This window comes from Ambystoma mexicanum, chromosome 8, assembly GCF_040938575.1.
Source record: "Ambystoma mexicanum isolate Mex_15411 chromosome 8, UKY_AmexF1_1, whole genome shotgun sequence".
Classification (NCBI taxonomy): Eukaryota; Metazoa; Chordata; class Amphibia; order Caudata; family Ambystomatidae; genus Ambystoma; species Ambystoma mexicanum.
The window spans coordinates 1,495,456,233-1,495,475,347 of NC_090929.1; the positions used below are offsets into that span (position 1 = coordinate 1,495,456,233).

The 19,115-nt window shown below is 48.4% G+C and overlaps 1 protein-coding gene across 1 annotated transcript in view; it reads left to right on the forward strand.

Annotated features, from left to right (window-relative positions):
• Positions 1-18,901, forward strand: part of TRIM8 (tripartite motif containing 8) — a 130,059-nt gene extending 111,158 nt beyond the window's left edge. Inside the window, exon 6 of the mRNA XM_069611677.1 lies at positions 17,236-18,901. Coding sequence (XP_069467778.1) covers positions 17,236-17,840 — 605 coding nt within the window. The 3' untranslated portion in view covers positions 17,841-18,901. The remainder of the gene's footprint in view (positions 1-17,235) is intronic.
• Positions 18,902-19,115: the final 214 nt, after the last annotated feature.

The following is a 19,115-nucleotide window of genomic DNA, read 5'->3' on the forward strand; positions in this document are numbered from 1 at the left end:
TGCACAGACATTATAACAGTGAAAACTCCGACCTCGGCCACTCTCAAATTGGACAAACACTCGAACCAAAGAACCAAGACACCCGACGGAGCTTAAGACATCATGGAAAATAGCCACTAAAGGAGGCTCCAGAGACTGATCACATACTTTAGACCCAGACGAAAGCCTCAAGTGACTCACCCACTCGTACGTACCTGACGGACCATACCCAGACCGGCAAACGCATTTAGATAAAATTGTGAATGTTGGCACGGCCTCGCTTGGATGGAATTGTGTGGGTTGGCCTGCATCGCATCTGGATGGGACCTTCAATCTTAGCATGCCCGCACCTGGGTGAAGCCTGAGTGTTGGCATGCCCGCACCTACAATGAATGTGAAGACTAGCACAGGCCACACTTAAAATTGTGGACAATTAGCCTGCGTCGCATCTAGATAGGATTGATTGAAGGACAGCATGCCTGCACCTGGATGAAACTTGAATGCTAGCAGGTGCCACACTTAGAATTGTGAACACCAGCCTGAGTAGCATCCAGATTATGTATGAATGTAAGCATGCCCACACGTAGACAGATTTCTAAACACCAGCCTGCGCCACGCCTAGAAAAGTCTGTGAATGTTGGCATGCCCACATGCAAAGGCCAACAAGTGCCACACTTAGACGAAACTGTGAATGTTAGCATGCTAAAAGTCTTGTAACCCACTAACCAATATAAGCTCAAATTCTGCATACCCATCTCACTCAAAAAAAACTTGCACAACCATCTCTCGCACAACAAGCCGCACGCATTTCACAACACTGCAACAACACATAAGCTGGAACAACAGCACACGTGGACTGACACGATCCCGGTGTACACTGAGTTGAAGCTGCCAACAGAACACCACTCCTCACTATCCTACTCCCTCTTCACCCTAGTAACCAATTCTCCCCCCCCAACCCTCCCCCCCCCCCCCCCCCCCTTTATCACTTACAGATCCGCCAGAGCGCCCATGGACCAATTCCGTTGATGACGGTACAAATACCTTTAACATGAGTATTGAACCGATGGTAATGTGATTAGTTACACTGTGTTAATAATGGGGCGCTTCTGATCGGGTCTTTGATCTGCGTTTCCCCCCCCCCCCCCCCCCCCCTCATGAATTCCTCAAAGTCTGTAGGAACGGAGGTGGTTAGTTCATGTACATAATAGGTAATGGAAGGGGATTTATCTATTTTTACCTTTTGAGGGTGGAAAGTAGCAGTGCTTTTCCCTTGTACTGGACGGAGTGCAAGAGGGCACTTGACCCAGTGGGTGTCTATAAAAATTGCCTTATGTGGTAAGGTCTCACGTTTCCTGGGGACTGTGCCGTCACTGCTCTTAACTGAGCTGGAACAGTTTTATTGTTTACTTGCTGGAGCATGGTTGGCACACTTCGCAAGTCGGTTAGACCCATTCAAGTAACTAAAAAGACGTACTCCTTGGCTGAACCGGTGTTTGTGTATAATATGGATTACCTGTCGGCTGGAGGCCAGCAGTTTGATACTACTTCAAAAATTGCCCCAAAGGGCTATTGTGAATCAAAAGAACTGACTCCTGTAAAGGGTATGGCGAATTGTACGAGTGATGCCTCTTAATCTCAGGTGGAAGAGACTTTGGGGGACAAGCACTTAAATACAGACTTACCGGCTGCACCATCCCAGAAGAGTTTAAGTATACATAAGAATCTGGGTAGATACTCAGTGGGGCAAATAGAAGAGGGAGCGAAACCTAAAATAGGGGCAGATACATCCCTACTGGCTCCGGTGGTCCGAGCAGAACTTGACGGAAGGGTCAGGCTGTCGAATGGGCCATCTACACCCATTAGGCCCAGAGCAGGGGGTTTTGATAATGTCCATTTACATGCACCTATTGAGGATGCCCCGCTTCCCACACATCGTCCATATTGAAACTGTCATTTGGAACTATTGATCCCCTTATAGGTCTGCTATTTGATGGCATCAATCCTGAGGATATGGCCTCGACATATGCCACATTTCCAGTATTAATGAGGATTCTGAATCTTCTGGATAAAGGTCATGAACGGACCCAATTAGACATCCAGGAACTCAGATCCACATTACTGGTTAATACAGAAAAGACCTGCAAATTAGAGGGATATCTTTTGGCTATGGAGAGATGTGCACTGATGGGGGATGGGGGGGGGGATACGACAAAGTTCATACCGCATATTCTGCCATGATCAGACAGAACACACTGCAGTCTCACATTCTGTTTGCACTAAGTCCTGTGCAGAGGCCGTCACACAAGGAAACAAGGACACGCTGTTGCCTTTCTGATTTGTCTGGCTGAACTTAAAGCTCTGGTTACCTCCAATGGTGCCCAGATAGATTATAAGTAAGGGAGAATATTGAATTAGTCCACACAAATCTTGCAAGATTGGAAGAGAAGCTGACAACCAGTGAAAGTGCCTCTGAGGTCCCGCAGACTGGCCCTGAAACGGATAGTCCATCTGCACTTCTAAGGGTATTAGAGGAAGGAGGAGATCCGGATGGTGAGGGTGGGGGAGTCGGAGATGGGGATTCCTCCACAGAATGTTCAATTATCACAACTTGCATCCCTCCTGAAGGGAGAAAAAAATTGGGGCCAGTGCCATCGGGCGCAGGGCGGCTAGGGTACACAGTTCTGTTAAAAACCTCGAAAAAAGTTACCTGCACTAAAAATCTCTAATGCCAATCTGAAAGATATCTGTGGACTATCGGGCGAAGGTGGCATTGACCTGTCTCAACTCGATGAGGAAAGCAAAAAAGCCCTAGAATTGAAAGAACTAGGGACCCCAAAAAAAGCTAAACGGGCAGTGCCTGCTGATCAAGTTCAGTGTCCTCCAAGTTCATTAGAACTTGAAGAGGTCGATTATGGAGAAGCATCTGATACTTTGACTGATGCCATGACCCACAAGGGAAATACGCAGACGTGTGAACAAATAAAGAAAGCATTAAATAAAAATGAACAAATACCTTAAGAGAAACGAGCAGGGGGTTAAAGGTTGCAGGACTCCATAAATGGCAATGTGTCGTCCTCGATACAAAATGCCATAAAGAAAGCAAAATGTAACAAAAAAGCAATGGTTGCGAATGACAAAATGGATCTTAAGCTTTTTTTTTACTCCAAAAACTAAAAACTGTTCTTCTAGTAATTGAGACCAAGATTACTTTACCAGCTACAAAAATCACTCCTTCAAAACACGTACTGGGAAATCAATCCCCTGCTGCGCAAGAGAAGGTCAAGGTTGGGGGCGTTCCCTCGGTAGTGTCAAGGGGAGTGGGGTCCTCTACAAATACAGGGGTGGGAACTATTCTATGTTCTCGCAGGGTGGTCCCACCTCACTTAATCGTCACAGAATCTTAACCTTATTCAGTGAAATCCCAAGGCTCTCTGATTTCATCTGGAGACATTAAATTGGTCGATTTTATCCATCCCCTGAGTTTCGACTGTGTTGAGTATTTTTTTTTTCTCAAGCCATTATGGATTTAGTAGCCTCAGAAATTGATTCTATCCACTGTTTTGGCTTTGATTTAGAACCATTTATCAATTGATTAGCCGAGGGGTTGAGGTAGAGGGAGGTTATTTGGTGGACACCACCTCACACTCCTCATCTGGGGCAGAGGGCGCTCCCATACAAAATCAAACCCCTGAAACCGATCTAAAATGGCTTGCCCAAAAGCTGAGTGAATCATTAGCTAAGATCCAAGCGCTGAATGTGAACTATAGACCTGCCGCTATTCTCAGTGATATCCTGGAATTCCCGGGGAAATAGTCTTAAGGATGCAGTCTGTTAGCTTGTGCTATCTTATGGAGGCTAGTATTTTCTGTCTGGTGTTAGATGGGTATTGCCTGCATCAAGTTACGGCTGTCAAAAAAGCAAGGGGTAGGCCCTCTGGGGGGGGGGGGGGGTAGAGGGAGGGGGGACATGCTTATTGCGGTAATTAATTCCATGCCCTTTAAGTGCCTCAAGCACTTTTCGCCTCATTAGGGGGTGCATCGCCATGTTACACTTCTTTCCCCCTGTTCCCCTGGGACATTTGCTGATAGTCAATGTTTATTGGAGTCCCGAGCTAGATCTAAAGGAATTTATCAACATGGTTGATATCATTCCCGAGTGTCAAGTATTATGTCAAACTCTGAATATCATGGGTGATTTCAATTCTGAAGTGTGTATATGCTCGAAGAACCCTGGCTCAACTAGAAAGCAAGTACAGGGTAACCAGTGGAATGTCTTTCTGAACTGGGGCCTAATTTCTGTAAATGATTACCTGAGTAAGGATGTGTCTGACTACACTTGGACTAATGGGTCTGAATTCTCCAACATAGATTTTATTTTTGTTAGCACGTTCTTACTTAAATTCTTATCTGATTTTTAATATCATCCCTTCATTGGTGAGTGATAACTGTCCTTAAATTGACCCTCCAGTTGCAAACTACACCTGTGTCTACTGCAGTATATCCACTGATGATGGAGCACAACTGTGCTGGGAATAGAATTAATTGGCACAGGGATAATGTTGAGAAAGTGAATAAGGTCTTTTTTGAGGACTATGACAAAAATGGTTGTGAAAAAAAGATCTTGATGTATACTCATGGGGAATTTAATGGCTATATCAAGGATGTTATCCTTGGGCCGAAAGGTATTGGGAGACCCAAGAAAGTAGGTATTACACATACTCATGTTTTTGACCCTATTACATTAACTCAAAAGAGAGGAATCGTGAGATTCGGAGTTTAGTGAAACTACTATCAGAAAGGCGAAAAATAATTGGAGATCAAAGGTACGCACATTGAAAGCAAACATTGTGCAGAAGGATGCAGAAAATATAATGGCGTGTTATCCAAAACTAACATGCAACATTTTTGGTCCCTGGTAAACAGAAGAGGAGATACAAACTGTTCTCTTGCTTGCGTATCTCCTCGGATGTATGGGAAGGGCATTTCGGCTCCTTATATTGTCCCCCGGCCTTAAATTGGTTGGTTCCGGATGAGATTTCTGCATGTCAGTGGAACATCCCCTTTGTACTGCAGGATGTACAAAGACTGATCTCTAGATGCTCGTCATCTCGTGCACAAGGACCAAATATGCTTGCCAATATTGTTTTTAAGGGCAATGTGATTCTGTGGGCCAAAATTTTGTTTCCACTGTGTAAGGATATTATATCTAAGGTTTTTCCAACTACTTGGCACATGTCTTTTGTTACAATGTATAAAAAGGGCGATAGGTCTTTACCATCTAGCTACAGACCTATCGCCCTCCTTGATGCCGACTCTAAGATCTTTGCGTCCTTAGTCCTGGAACACATCCATGTTTGGATGGATGAAGAGGCAGTACTTTCACCCCAGCAATTTGGCTTTAGGAAAGCAGTGGGAACTGATGCGGGGGGGAGGTTGGGGGAGTTATTGACCATTATGCAGCACCAGACAAGGCAAAGAGGTAGCCAACCAATATACTTGGCGTCTATTGATCTTTGCTCTGCTTTTGATTTAGTTGGTAGAGCCATGCTGCGGCATAAACTGCTTGCTTTAGATATGCCTATACAGCTCTTAGCTATCCTATACCATCTCCATGCAGAAACTAAGATTAGGGTTCGTCTTAATATTGAGGGAACTCTGAGGAAATCATCACAAGTAATGGTCTTTGACAGGGGTGTATATTTGCGCCAACTATTTTTAATCTATATTTGTCAGATGTTGGTCCGCATTTGGAAGAGGCATCCTTTGCTGCCCCAAAAGTGGAGGGCACCAAGACTGTGGACCGCCTATGCGGATGACGTATTACTTTTTTGATTTAACTCCTAGGCCTGCAACGAGTCTTGTCTTGTCTTCATTTAAGCAATGCACGGTGGAAAATGCATTAGCAATAAATCGCTCAAACTTTTATCATACGATTAAGCTATAGGAAGAATCCAATAACATTTGCGTGGTTCTTAGATCAGGCCAAACTCCCAATATGTCATGCTTTCCGGTATCTTGGCTATCCTATTTTTCAGACTGTTACCATGGTTAATTTGTGCAATTACTTGGATAAAAAAAATAACTTCATTTATCTCCCAATTACTCAAAATTGACGACAAATATGGGAAATTTTCGATGTTATCCTGTTTAAAAATGTACCGTAGCAAGACCATCGCACAGTTTTGCTATGGGATGGAACTGGTTCCGCCTTGGTTTAAGAGTGAATTTCCAAAATATGAGGCACGATGTTAAGGTCCTTGGTCTGGTACCTCCCAGAGTGTGTCCCACTTGCGGCAATACGCTACGAACTTGGGTTACATTCTCTCTCTCAAGTAGTATTCTCTGGTGTAGATTATCGCTTTTTTTAGGAAATTGCTCGTGGGTAAGGACTCTAGCCTGTATGAAATCCTGGGTCGGCGCTTGGTGGCTGGAGAGGACTCTTCTGTGGTACTGCGGGAATTGGAAAGGGAGGTTCAGGAAATTTTGGTTGAAGTAGGGTTCTCTAAAGACCTGCTATTAGTAATCCGACGAAGGTTAAGTTACTTTTGCAACACGCAGACTGGAATTTGACGGTCAATTTAATTCAAAGCAAAAAATGATATGTGCATCTGGTCGGTAACAACAAAAAAGTGGCCACAACTGAACCTTAAAATTCCCCAGTAAAGGGCACAGGCAGGAATTCATGCGTTTTCGCTTTAATGTGTTGGCAACTGGCCAAATTATGAGTATAAGGCAACGTTTGTCTACCCCTACGGCAATGTCGATTTTGTAATTTCGACATCAGGGAAGTAACTTTGCAACATCTGCTGACACAATGTGTAGGATTAAGACGAGCACGCATTGACCATTTTACTAATTATGTGCCCAACCCCGATTGTTAATCTGGAAGTGCTTTGGATAGACATGTTGCATGGTTCTAGGGTTAAATTGCAATTGGCGGTGCTACACTTCTTAAAAACTAAATGTGAAATGCAGGAAGGAATGCTGGGTAGAAATTTTGGTGGTTAAACGTGTGCCGACATGTAACATGAAAATTCATGAAGGAAAAAAAAAGTTATCAGATAATGTTGTCTTTTCTGTCTTTGTTGGTTTATTTGTATACTATGTGTTTCGGTACATTTTATGTATTCGTTTTTACGTATTGGTTTTTATGTAATATAATTTTATGATCTCTTATTATGAGATTTCTATTTTTTGTAAAGGTTACTTTGTAGCCAAAAGAAATTTTAAAAAAGTATTTATTCAGTGTACTTCCTTGTACCCAAATAGGACCTCACCATGTGCCCTGTTGTAGACCTGTGCCCAGCGAACAAATTTATAAAACCTCAAAAGTTTCGTATGGTAATGCTGCAGGAAGTGATCCTGCTGTTGAAACAGGTGGACCACATGGCAACATTGGACATGAAAGATGCATGCTTTCATATTTCATTGTTGCCAGCGCACAGGAAATATTATTTCATGATAGAGGACAGGCATTACCAATTCAAGGTGCTCCCCTTTGGCATTGCCTCAGTGTCAAGGGTGTTTACAAAGGTCCTGGCAGCATATCTGCGAAAACTATCTGTCCCGGTTTACCCTTACCTCGACGACTGGCTCATAACAGGGGACTCTTAAGCCGCATGCTTTTTGAACACTCGGAGACCGTAAGCCTTCTGTTCAGTCTAGGATTCTCTATCAACGAGGAAAAAATCCAGTCTAATCCCCAGTCAAGTAAAACAACTTCTGGGTGCTCTAATCCAGACAAAGGACGGCCTTGTCTTCCCCTCCGAGGGCTCAGAACATGCTATTTCAGAACCCTCAGTATGTAGCCAGTTAGGAGGTGACGGTACGCAAAGCCGTGCGCTCGGTAGCTATAATGGCGTCATGCTTATACTTGGTTCCACACTCGCGCCTGCGTCCCATGCAAGAGTGGCTCAACAGCCAGTGGACAATGGGAAGATCTAGTAGTTGTCTCGCCAGCCCTTGTTATCTCTCTGCAGTGGTGGTCGAGAGGGGGAAACCTCTTGAGGGGGGGGGGGGGGAGTCCTTCACCACCCCCGCATTGGAAGCCACTCTTACAACAGACGCATCTCTCACGGGGTGGTGGGAGCTCACCTGCTTCAGCAGATGAAGTGTGGTCCCCACAAGTATCATTCAACCATATAAATCTGCTAGAGCCGTTGGCGGTGTTCAAGGCACTGAAATCCTTTCAGACGCAACTACAAGGGAAGACGGTGCTGGTTCTGACAGACCGCACCACGGCCATGTATTACCTGAACAAACAAAGGGGCACATTACTACTGGATCCAAACTGTTCAGGAACTGCCCAGGACATGGACTACAGAATGTCTTCAAGGAAGATGAGCACTCCCGGTGCCTTTACTGCCTTCACGCCGACAAGTCGCACGCGGGGGAGGACTGTGCATTCTGTAAGAACATGTCCGGCCAGACAATGAAGGACCGTCTTATTCGGCTCACCAACTGGCTGGAGGGAAAGAGCCCAGCAACAGGTGAGAAGTCCAAGCGGTCTTTCGAAGACCTTTGAGGGTGCTCCGGCGACGGGGGCCCAACAAAAGGCAAAGTACAGCGAGCCCGCAGGCACCAGGAGCGCCGTTGGTTCGGGCTCCTTGGTTGCCAGACATGGCGTGACGTCACTGACCCCATCATCCACGAGCCAACGCTCTGGCGCAGAGAAAAGGATGTCGGAGAACCCAGGTAAGCTTCGGAAGAAGCCCCGGTTGATCCCGACGAAGAAAGCCATGGTGGGGGTGAGGTGGTGACCCTCCCCCCTAAGTTGAAGGCCTCAGACGCGCCCAAGATCGTGGGGGCCCTGATTCACCCGGCGAAAGCCTTGATCGAAGGAGTCATGGCGGCCCTGGAGTAGCCTGTGGAGGCTACCCCAGTGGAGACTACTTCGGGGCCTGGAGTTTCCCTGCCAACCCAGGGGGAATTATCTTTCCAACCTATCGAAGACCCCCGTGAAACCCCAGAAGGAGAAACGGGGGGAGGGGGGGCACGGTAGCCATAACGGACACAGATGCCACCTCCGAAGATGAGCTGGCTGGTGTCAAAAAGATCCTGGACAAGAAGTTCGAGGAAGTGGGGTCCTACGGGAGGGATCCCGACGAGGCGGACGTGGAGAGCGACAGTGGAGGAACCCGCGCCACAGCCGTCGCAACCGACTCCACAGGACCATTCAGGTGCAATCTTGATGGCTTTGCAGGCCCTGTGTATGGAGATGACAAGGTTGCCCTTACCCCCATCGGACGATCCAGCGGCGCCTGGACCGTCGTGGAGCCCACCAAACAAGCGGAGGCGAATCCAGCCTCCCCCCTCCCTTCCATCCTTCACCTCCATCCCCTCCGCCGAGGGATGAGACTGGAACGGGGACGCATAACAATGGTGGTGACGACGGGATGGATCTCCCATCCCTTCCTGCCCGGTCCTCCCTTTGGTTCAAGATCGCTCCCCTCCTGGACTTCCTCCCAGACGAGAGAAATCCTGCAGGAAGGCGAGGTGGCTTTGGACCACGCCATCACGGTGGCCACAGACATCGCCGGCACCAGCTTTCGCCAGATGGGCAACGGCATTTGCCTTCGCCCACATGGTTGGCTCAAGGCCACCGATTTCCGTCAGGATGTGCAGACCAGGCTACTGGACATGCCCTTCGACGGAACAACCTGTCTGGCAAGGCAGTGTATGAGTCACTGCAGGCCATCAAGGCGGCCCAGGCCTTGGGTTCTCTCCAACGACGGCCGTCCTTTCGGACCCCCAGAGGCAAGTCTCAAGGTGCCTCCAAAGGAGTCAGTGGCAGTTCCGCGCTGTACCGCCAAACGGCCCGCTCATCATCGCAGGAGACCTACAGAGGCCGCAGCAAGACCGGAGGACGGCGTCGGCGGCAAGGCCTCAGCGAAGCAAGATTGAACCGGCCATGATGTCGGGCCCCCACCCAAGCACCCCGGTGCGAGGCCGGCAGGCGAGTTTCGTCAGTGTGTGGGAGTCCATCTTCAACGACCGCTGGGTGCTGGATGCCCTGGCCCACGGGCACACTCTGGAATTCCAAAGAGTGTGTCCCCGTCTACCACCTGTGGCCAGGAAGGAAAACCACGTGCCACAGCTACTTCTAGAGGTACGAGCAATGCTAAAAAAAAAGGGGGTGGTAGAACTTGTCCCGAGAAGGCTCCGAGTATACTTGCGGTACTTCCTCGTCTGAAAGAAGGCCGCCGGTTGGCGACCCATCCTGGACCTTCGCTGCTTCAACAAATGCATCAAGTCACAGAAGTTCCGTATGGTCCCCCTTCAGTACGTGCTGGGACAGCTGGAGGAGGGAGACTTGCTATCGTCGCTGGACTTCGAGGATGCCTACTTCCACATCCCCATTCACAAAGGACATTGAAAGTTCCTACTGTTCGTGGTCCAAGGGCGACACTACGAGTTCAAGGCCCTACCCTTCGGTTTGAAGTCGGCGCCAAGGGTCTTCACCAAGTGCCTGGCACCGGTGGCGGCGCGGCTGCGCCTGCAAGGGATCCACGTATACCCCTACCTGGGCGATTGGCTCATCCGGGTAAAGTCAAGAGAACTCTGTCGATCACACAGCGAAGACCGTCCGACTCCTCATGGATCTGGGATTCTCAATCAACTTCGCAAAATCCCATTTGGTACCGTCGCAAGACACCCTGTTCCTGGGAGCAGGCTTGACGGTGGTGCGATTGGCTTTGCCGTCAGAGGAAAGGACAAAGGCCATCCTGGGTAAGGTACAACAGCTGTTGACCATGGAAAGGGCCAAGGTGTGATGTCCATCAAGTCCCTACTCGGCATGATGTCATCATGCATCTACCTCGTGTGCCTGTGCAGTTTGTGGATGCGGTCACTGCAGGAGTTCGTCGACGCCCGTTGGATGCAAGCAGCGGGCACCTTTAAAGGCAAGATCTCCCTTGACGAGACGTTCCACCAAGCAATCCGGTGGTGGGGCAACCGCGCGCATCTAGCAGCGGGTATGGACTTCCAGGCACATCAGGAAACAGTGACGACGGACGCCTTCCTGGAAGGATGGGGAGCGCATACACCGGAGATCTCCATGCAAGAGGCCTTTGGCTCCCGGAGGAGAGGTCATTAAACATCGTCCTGGAGCTCCGAGCTGTGTTCTGGGCCCTCAAGTCATTCCTCCGTCCCTCAAGGCAAGGTGGTAAGGGTCTTCACCGAAAACACCACCACGATGTTCTACATCCGGAATCAAGGGGGCACCAGATCCCCCAGCCCTATCCAAGGAAGCGCAGGATCTGTGGCACTGGGCTGTTGCCAAGGGGGTGTTCCTGGTACCCTTCCATCTGGCAGGAATAAAGAACAACATTGCTGACTCACTCAGCAGGGAGCTGCGCTCTTGCCACGAGTGGGAGCTTCGGCAGGATCAAGTGGATCTCCTATTCTGACGTTGGGGCAATCCCCATTTTGATCTATTTGCGACGGCAACAAACGCCAAGTGCCGGCGGTTGGCCAGCAGGTTCCCCCACCCGGGGAGCATGGGCGACGCCTTCTCATTCCCCTGGGACTGCAGGTTCCTGTATGCGTTCCCGCTGTTGCTGCTGCGACTCATCAGTCAAAACGGATGGTCCCGGTGCAGGATGATCCTTGTTGCACCGGCGTGGCCGAGGCAGATCTGGTTCCCGGACGTGTCAGCGATTCGACCCACCCCCTCCCTCCCCCCACTCCCAATTCCCCCCCAGCCCCCCCCCCAGTCAAACTGCTGACGTATGCAGGATCTTCTTGCCAGGAAAGGAGGCGCCATCCTCCATCACGACCCGGGATCGCTGAACCTGCTGCAGGCCTGGCTCCTGCAGCACTAGAATTCGGAAGGTACGATATCAAGAAGGTGCTTGCAAAGGCCAGGGCATCCTCGACTCTTGGTGCTAAGGATGCAAATGGAAGAGGTTCTCCGTCTGGTGCCGTGCGCATCTGGCGGTAATCTCTGGTCTCCTCGCCTGGTGAAGGAGTTCATGAAAGCACTGTTCCGATCGTTCCTGCCGGTGAAGGCCCCGGTGTGGGAGCTCAACGTGGTGTTGACCAGGCTGTTGGGCCTGCCATTGGAGCCTCTGCATTCGGCACCGTTGAAGTTCCTGTCATGAAAGATAGTGTATTCTTGTGGCCATCACCTCTGCACGACGAGTGGGAGAGATGCAGGCACTCTCCTGTAAACCTCCATATCTGACATTCCACGAGACAAGGGTAGTGCTGAGGACGCACCCGTCATTCATTCCCAAGGTGCCGTCGGACTTCCATCTCCACCAGCCCTTGGTGTTACCTGTTTTCTTCCCGTCGCCTTCGTCGCCGGCTGAGAAGACTTTGCACTTGCTGGATGTGGCTAGAGCGCTGAAGTTCTACGTGGACTGCACAAAGGGTTTTCGGAAGACATCACAGCTGTTTGTGAACTTTGGTCCTGTGAACCAAGGGAAGGCCCTCTGAAAGGCTTCCATTTCCAGATGGCTCTCCGGCAGCATCATGCACTGTCACCGGTTGGCAAACTGACCGTTGCCCTGCCGTCATAGCCCATTGAACCAGAACGATCACTGCTACTACGGCGTTCGTCTGGTGTGCCCCTGCTGGACATCTGCACGGCTGCGACGTGGACACCTTCATGAGATTCTACTGCGTCGACCGGGATTCCGGGGTCGACCAGGCAGTGCTGCGCAACCTGTTCGTTTGAAGGGGAGCCTGGTGAGGAGGTAAGAGATGCTTGAGCCTTGCCACCTCCAGTTGTTGTGCATGTGTGTACTGATATGTATTCTTTATTCATGAGCATGTGAATCCATGTCAGATCCCATGCTGGAGAAGGAACAAGTTACTTACCTGTAACTGTTCTCCATCATGGGTCTGGCATGGATTCCCATGCGAACCCTCCCGCCTACCCCTCTGCGGCTCTTCTCTTGGTCCTACTGTCACTTTACGTGCTACCAAATCTGAAGATGGCTGCCAGAGGAAGGGGCCTATGTAGGAGGCTGTCATTGGCTGGGGGCAGTATGACCCAGAGACCAGTAATTGGTCATTAGGAGAAAGACAGTTCAGAAACGAAACTGATTTTTTTTCTTTACCGAGGATTCCCAGCCTGACGGGGAATATTCATGAGCATGTGAATCCATGCCAGACTCATGCTGGAGAACAGTTACAGGTAAGTAACTTGTTCCTTCTCGCATCCCACCACTGCTCGCTAGTGTATGCACAGCATTTGATTCTAAGCACATTCACAAGCATCAGAAGACATGCATTACTTAGAATAAATCAGAAATGCTGCTATTGCATCGACTCACTCCATCTGCTGTTATCTTAGTGTTGGGTGCATCCACCTTGATACCTTCTGTCCTAACACTCTGTATCTGCAGCTACTCTGACCCCTGCATTTCTCGCCTGCTGCTCTACTCATCCAACTACCATGACTGACTTGCCCAACTGGATGGAGATACCAAGACCCCCTCTCTGCCCCCACAACCCTGCCCCCTCTGCACCATCGCCATCCCGGCCAAACAATGCACCACACCTGAATCATGTCCTCCACTAGCACCTTCATTCACAAACGCGCCCCCCCCCTGCATGCCACCTCACCATCTCTGATCGCTGCACTCTAACACCCATACACTCTGACCACCTCCCCATCCCCCAATCACCATACCCCCCTCCTAACTCTAAGATCAGAGGAGCGCTCTGGTGTGCCAAATACCACCTGCCACTACCCACTTTGCACACCTCAGCCCACCCTCCCGGACCCCCATGCATCTATTGCACCCCATTCCTACACCCTGTGCAATTTCCAACTCGCAATCCAGAGGAGGATATCTGGTGCTCCCAACACGAGCCCCCCGCCACTACCACGGCATTAGTGCGGACACATGAGAACACTTCCCATTTCCACACCCCGGCCCCGCCCCACCCAACACCCCTGACCTGCCCCTCAGTCCTCCTCACTGCTGCCAAAACCCTTTTGACCCTGGCACTAGTATTCACCCACTCGTCCAGAGCTCCATGTCGCACCATCGTCATCCCTCAGCCAACATGCATTCCATCTATCTTCCTCACCCCCAACACCACTCCTTCAAAATCCCAGCATCTCCTTGGCAACACAGACCCACCAGTACTTCTGCACCCCTTGAATGCCGCACAGCTCGGCGACTCCCCTGCTTTTGTGTAACCCTCTCGCACTACCAGCCACCCTCAGCTTTTCTTTGACTCCCACCCACAGACCGCCCCTTTCCCTTCTCTCAAAGTAGCACGCCTTGGCCTTTTCTAAAACCATTGCTTCATCCTCTCTGACCCGCTCTCGCACTCCGCTTGTAGAAAGGGTGACCGGCCCTCTCCCTCAGTCTCCATACCTCACTTATTTCTTCATCAGTCCATCCTCCCATCCTTGCCCAGCCCACCCAACCTGCCACTCCCCATCTCCACCACTTTGAACACAACCTCTCACCCAGTACACCTAAACCCCTGGCTCCCACCAGACACGAACCACACTCAAATCGCCTGACCCTGCATACCACACGTGCACCACTCGCCCCCACCCTCCCTCCCCTGATCCACCCCACCACATCTCACGAATACCTACCACCGCCCACCTACTCTTCCCACCCCCTAACCCCTCTCCCCACCCCCTAACCCCTCTCCCCAAAGAGCACTTGTGTCCCAAACCCTCACTACCATCCCTCGGTCAGCCTCAGCCGACCAGACTGTTCCAACCACACCTTGCATTGCAACAACGACATCTTCCCCACTGCCTCTCAATCCACCCGAGCCCTCCCAAGCACGAGCATCACAAAAACGCCACGCCTCATGAAGTCGCCTGCCTCCTTTTCAATGCCTGCTCCATGGTGAGAAACACAGACAGCATCTTTGACCTCCTATCCGCTAACAATCCTGACCTCATTTTCATCACTGAAACCTGGTTCTCTGACGATTTTGCACTAGTCTCACACAAGGCTTTCCCCCCAGGCTATTCGCTTATCTCCCACAACATGCCTTCCATAGGTGGTGGAGTAGCGATCTTCTATAAACCTAATTTTGCCATTTAACTCTCCGAAAGCCAGCCATGCAATGCAAACTGAATCCCTTCTAGTAAAACTAATCTACTGTCAACACTCATAGCTTCCTACTCGTATACCGAACCCCCAGATATGACAGACATGTTGCCAACAATCTGACTCGCTAGCTACCATTCTGGTAAACCAACCCTCAAACTTCTAGTGGACTTTAATCTCTGGTTTGATGTGCCAAACAACTCATTGACCCAAAACCTAGTACAGTCTAAGAGACACTCCACCTCTCCCGACATACCACAGGTCCAACCCACTCTGGAGGTCACACCCATGATGCAATCTTCAGCCCCTATGACCTAGTCTCTGTATCTAGTCATCTGGACAGATCTGCCATCCCGTTATGTCCTCACTCCACCCAAGTCTCACCCTGCCCGTACACATGATCACAAATGCTGAACAAAGTCGAGGTACTCCCTGACCTAGCTGAAGCCCTGATAGTCTCCCAGCACTGCCAACCTCAAACCATTAACCATCAAATCCTTTGACTCCTGGCTTAATGAATCACTACTTCCTGTTGTTGATCAAGATTAATTGGCCGGAAACTGAGGTCATATGGGCTAAAGTGTTTGCACAGGAGTTTTGCGAAGTGTCCACTAGCCAGCAGCAGTAGACCGAAGTCCTTTTAAGTAGTCCTGGAAAGGAGGATCTGTAGGCAGGTAGTTCCGTTTCAACTCAGTCAAATACACTTTTATTTGGCATACAAACCTTAAAGTACAAACGCACATGTCCATAAAATATGCACACAGAGATTACCGATTTAATTTTAAAACCTTTATATAAAAATTTAATATTGTACCACAAATGTGAAACTCATTGCACAATCAATTAATCGAAGGGGATAAAACACTGACGGGCCCAGTAACCTGCTCCTTTGATGTCACCACATATTTATACTTCAGTCCTAAAAGCAAGGAGAGCATGCTCGCACGATTAACCAAGATTCATCAACATTTTGCAAAAGCAGAGGCGACCAACCGATCTGGCGGAGGGCAGGGCTTCATTTATCACATTTGCTGGGTTTGTCTGCTTCAGGACCCTGACTGTTTGCAGACCAGGCCCTATGCATGTAGTGCACCGTTGCAAATACAACATGGTGCATTGTGAGCTGTCAATTCACAACCCCACCTGAAAGGTGAATCCCAGCCACCCTCAAGACTGGTCTTAAATAGGTGCATGGGGTAGGTCAACAGGAAGTGCGGTTAACAGGAAGTGCATCAGTTTCACTCTGCCCCACACATCGGGCACACCCTCTCGGATGCTATGGGCAATAGTCCCAACCTAAAACCAACATAGTGATCATTCATATGCTGGTGTGATTTTTGTCAAGATAGGATTTAAACCCTGGCTCCGTTCTGTGCAGGCGAGTTGCTTTTGCCTCCAATTGCTCCCTTGCTCTCATTATTGCGACTTCAGCCTCTAAACAGCCGATCCTACTTGGCCTTGCCCCCCCCCCCCACTCCCAACCTCTCCCATCCAGAGCGAAGAAAGTGTTCTTCAAATTTACCACCCATCTGGAACTTTTAAGGGGACGTAAGACGGCTCATGACAACCCAGTATTACTCAAGATCCCCTGTTTGCCATAACTGAATTGTTTGCTTGAGGGCATAATGTTAATGCATTTCCTTAGAAGAAATAAAATAGGGTTTATCGAAATATGAAGGGTGTTTTACCAGTGCCTTTCACGAGACTAGGAAGATTGAGTTGGAAGTGTGGCCTTCTGTTCTAGAATAGTCTCTACATTGGTGTAGCATCGAAGCTCTTGCAGAAAATGGATTGCAGGTGTAACTGAATTTCTCATGTTATAAGTTGTTGATGAGGTTACTTGCACAACTCGCTCTGCACCAAGTTGTATTGCGTGATGAGCAATTACTTGGTGCAGGATGCTGCAGCTAATGCTACTATATGTATGAGTTTTTCCTCTTGTATTGTTTGTTCTCCAGCATGGGAGAATTTGCATGCACTGAATATTTTCCCATCGTCAGGGTTGTTAGATTTACATAAAGCAACGGAAATGCATGTGCTTAAAACTTCATGCATGATATGGCTATCTTTCATAGCATTTTTATAAGGTAGCTATGCTCCTGCTGCGTTGGTGCAGTTGTCCCTTTCTTTGCACATATGAAATATAAACTGCCTGAACTAATGGTTGGCAATGTATTGCTTTTGCGATGTCTCATCTGTGTATTTCTTTGGTTTCGTAGGTCCTTTTAGCACACCAGTGCCATTCCTACAGAGTATCCCCATGTATCCTTGCACTGTAAGCGGCTCTGGAGCTGAGAAACGCAAGCACTCCGCTGCCTTCCCAGAAGGTAGCTTTTTGGAGCCAGCATCTGGGACAGTTGGAAGCCAGTACATGAGCCAATCTTCAGCTGGTGAGGGTCAGTCCGCACAGCCTATGGTGCCTTGCAGCTCCACACAACATATTGTTGGACTTCCCAGTGGTCCACAATCGGTCCACTCCAGTTCCGTTTTCAACCCATCGCACTACCCCAACAGTACATCGTCACAGCAGTCTGTGCTGTCACAGTACGGTGGGCGCAAAATTCTTGTCTGCTCAGTGGATAACTGTTATTGTTCTTCAGTGTCGAATCACAGTGGCCATCAGCCCTACCCGAGGTCGGGCCACTTTCCATGGACCGTGTCTACGCAGGAATACTCTCATCCACTTCCACCTGCTGGCTCTGTACCTCAGTCGCTTCCAGGACTTGCAGTGAGGGATTGGATTGATGCATCTCAACAGCACGGCCGGCAAGATTTCTATAGGGTTTATGGTCAACCATCCACAAAACACTATGTCACCAGTTAACCAGGAAGTGGTGTAGATTCTTGAGTTTTCAGAAAGAACAATGACCATCCCGCCCCCAACCAATTTTCTGGGGGGAGGAGGGCGGGGCAGATGATTTCAAATTCGAACAAAACTAAAGTGCATTTTTGATTTGAGTTAATCTGGTTTGGATTTGTGCGTCTTCTTCCCCACCCTTTCCCAGAGTATAAAATAGGTTGTTTTCATTTATGTTAAGACACAGACTGTAATATTTAATGTCACTTCCCACATGTGTTGCATCATTGGTAGTCAAATGAAATTATCCATAGGATTAGGGGTTGAGTTGAAATGCTACTTATCATTGACGGGACTTTTTTTCCAGAGATCTGTAAATACATAAATAGCAGGAAAAATACACAGAACAAAAGGGAAAACATTTACATGTGGCATTAAGATGCTGCCATTCTACTTCCTTTGTTGATTTTGAGTATGCAAGTTCCTGTAACAAGCACTTTGTATAAATGACGGACTTCCTGTTATACAGTGCAACGGTATTTATTCTGTAAGCAATCTTGGATGCCAGAAGCAGACATTTAAGTAAACGTGTTCATTTAGTGGCAAAGACTCCTCTGCCTCCTCCACCAAAACCCCCTCTTCTTCCATCGTGTGCAGGCGGGAAAAAGTGTACTTGAATTGATGTCTAACCTTTAAAGTATAGACTCGCCTATATATTTTTTTTCTTCAGGTGTTGGAAATGATCGAGATAGAAATGCAGGGTTCAGGGAAAGAAGTGTTTTGGAAGTAACACTCATTTGTAAATAAAACAAAATACAGGGTATCGTTTTATAACTGTAATTCTGTATCTAAAGTTTGAACATTCGTGAAGGGAAAGCAATGAACTGTTTATCTTGGTGATAACGTGTGGACCAAGTTTAAAGCCGTTATGAAAAGCATATGTATGAGTTCTACATCTATGTAACACATAGTCGCAGACTTAATTGGTCTTTTAGCTTACAATTGACATTTGTTTAAAACATTCAAAAAAATGTAAAACATTCCAAATCTGGTGTATTAAAATGGGGGAAAAATACTATTTAAAATTACCTTCACTTTCAGTGTTTCTATTTACAAATTGGAAGTATAATTTTGTATTTTGCTGGTCAGTTTGTCTGAAATCCCACAATCATGCCAGTGAGAAAACAAGTTTGTAAATACAGTGTAACTAAGGTCCAAGCACTTTCCTTTTTCTGCAAGAGCATAAGTGAATACATCAGTTTGCATCTGTAAAGTGCAAAGCAATAATCCTTCAAGGATGAG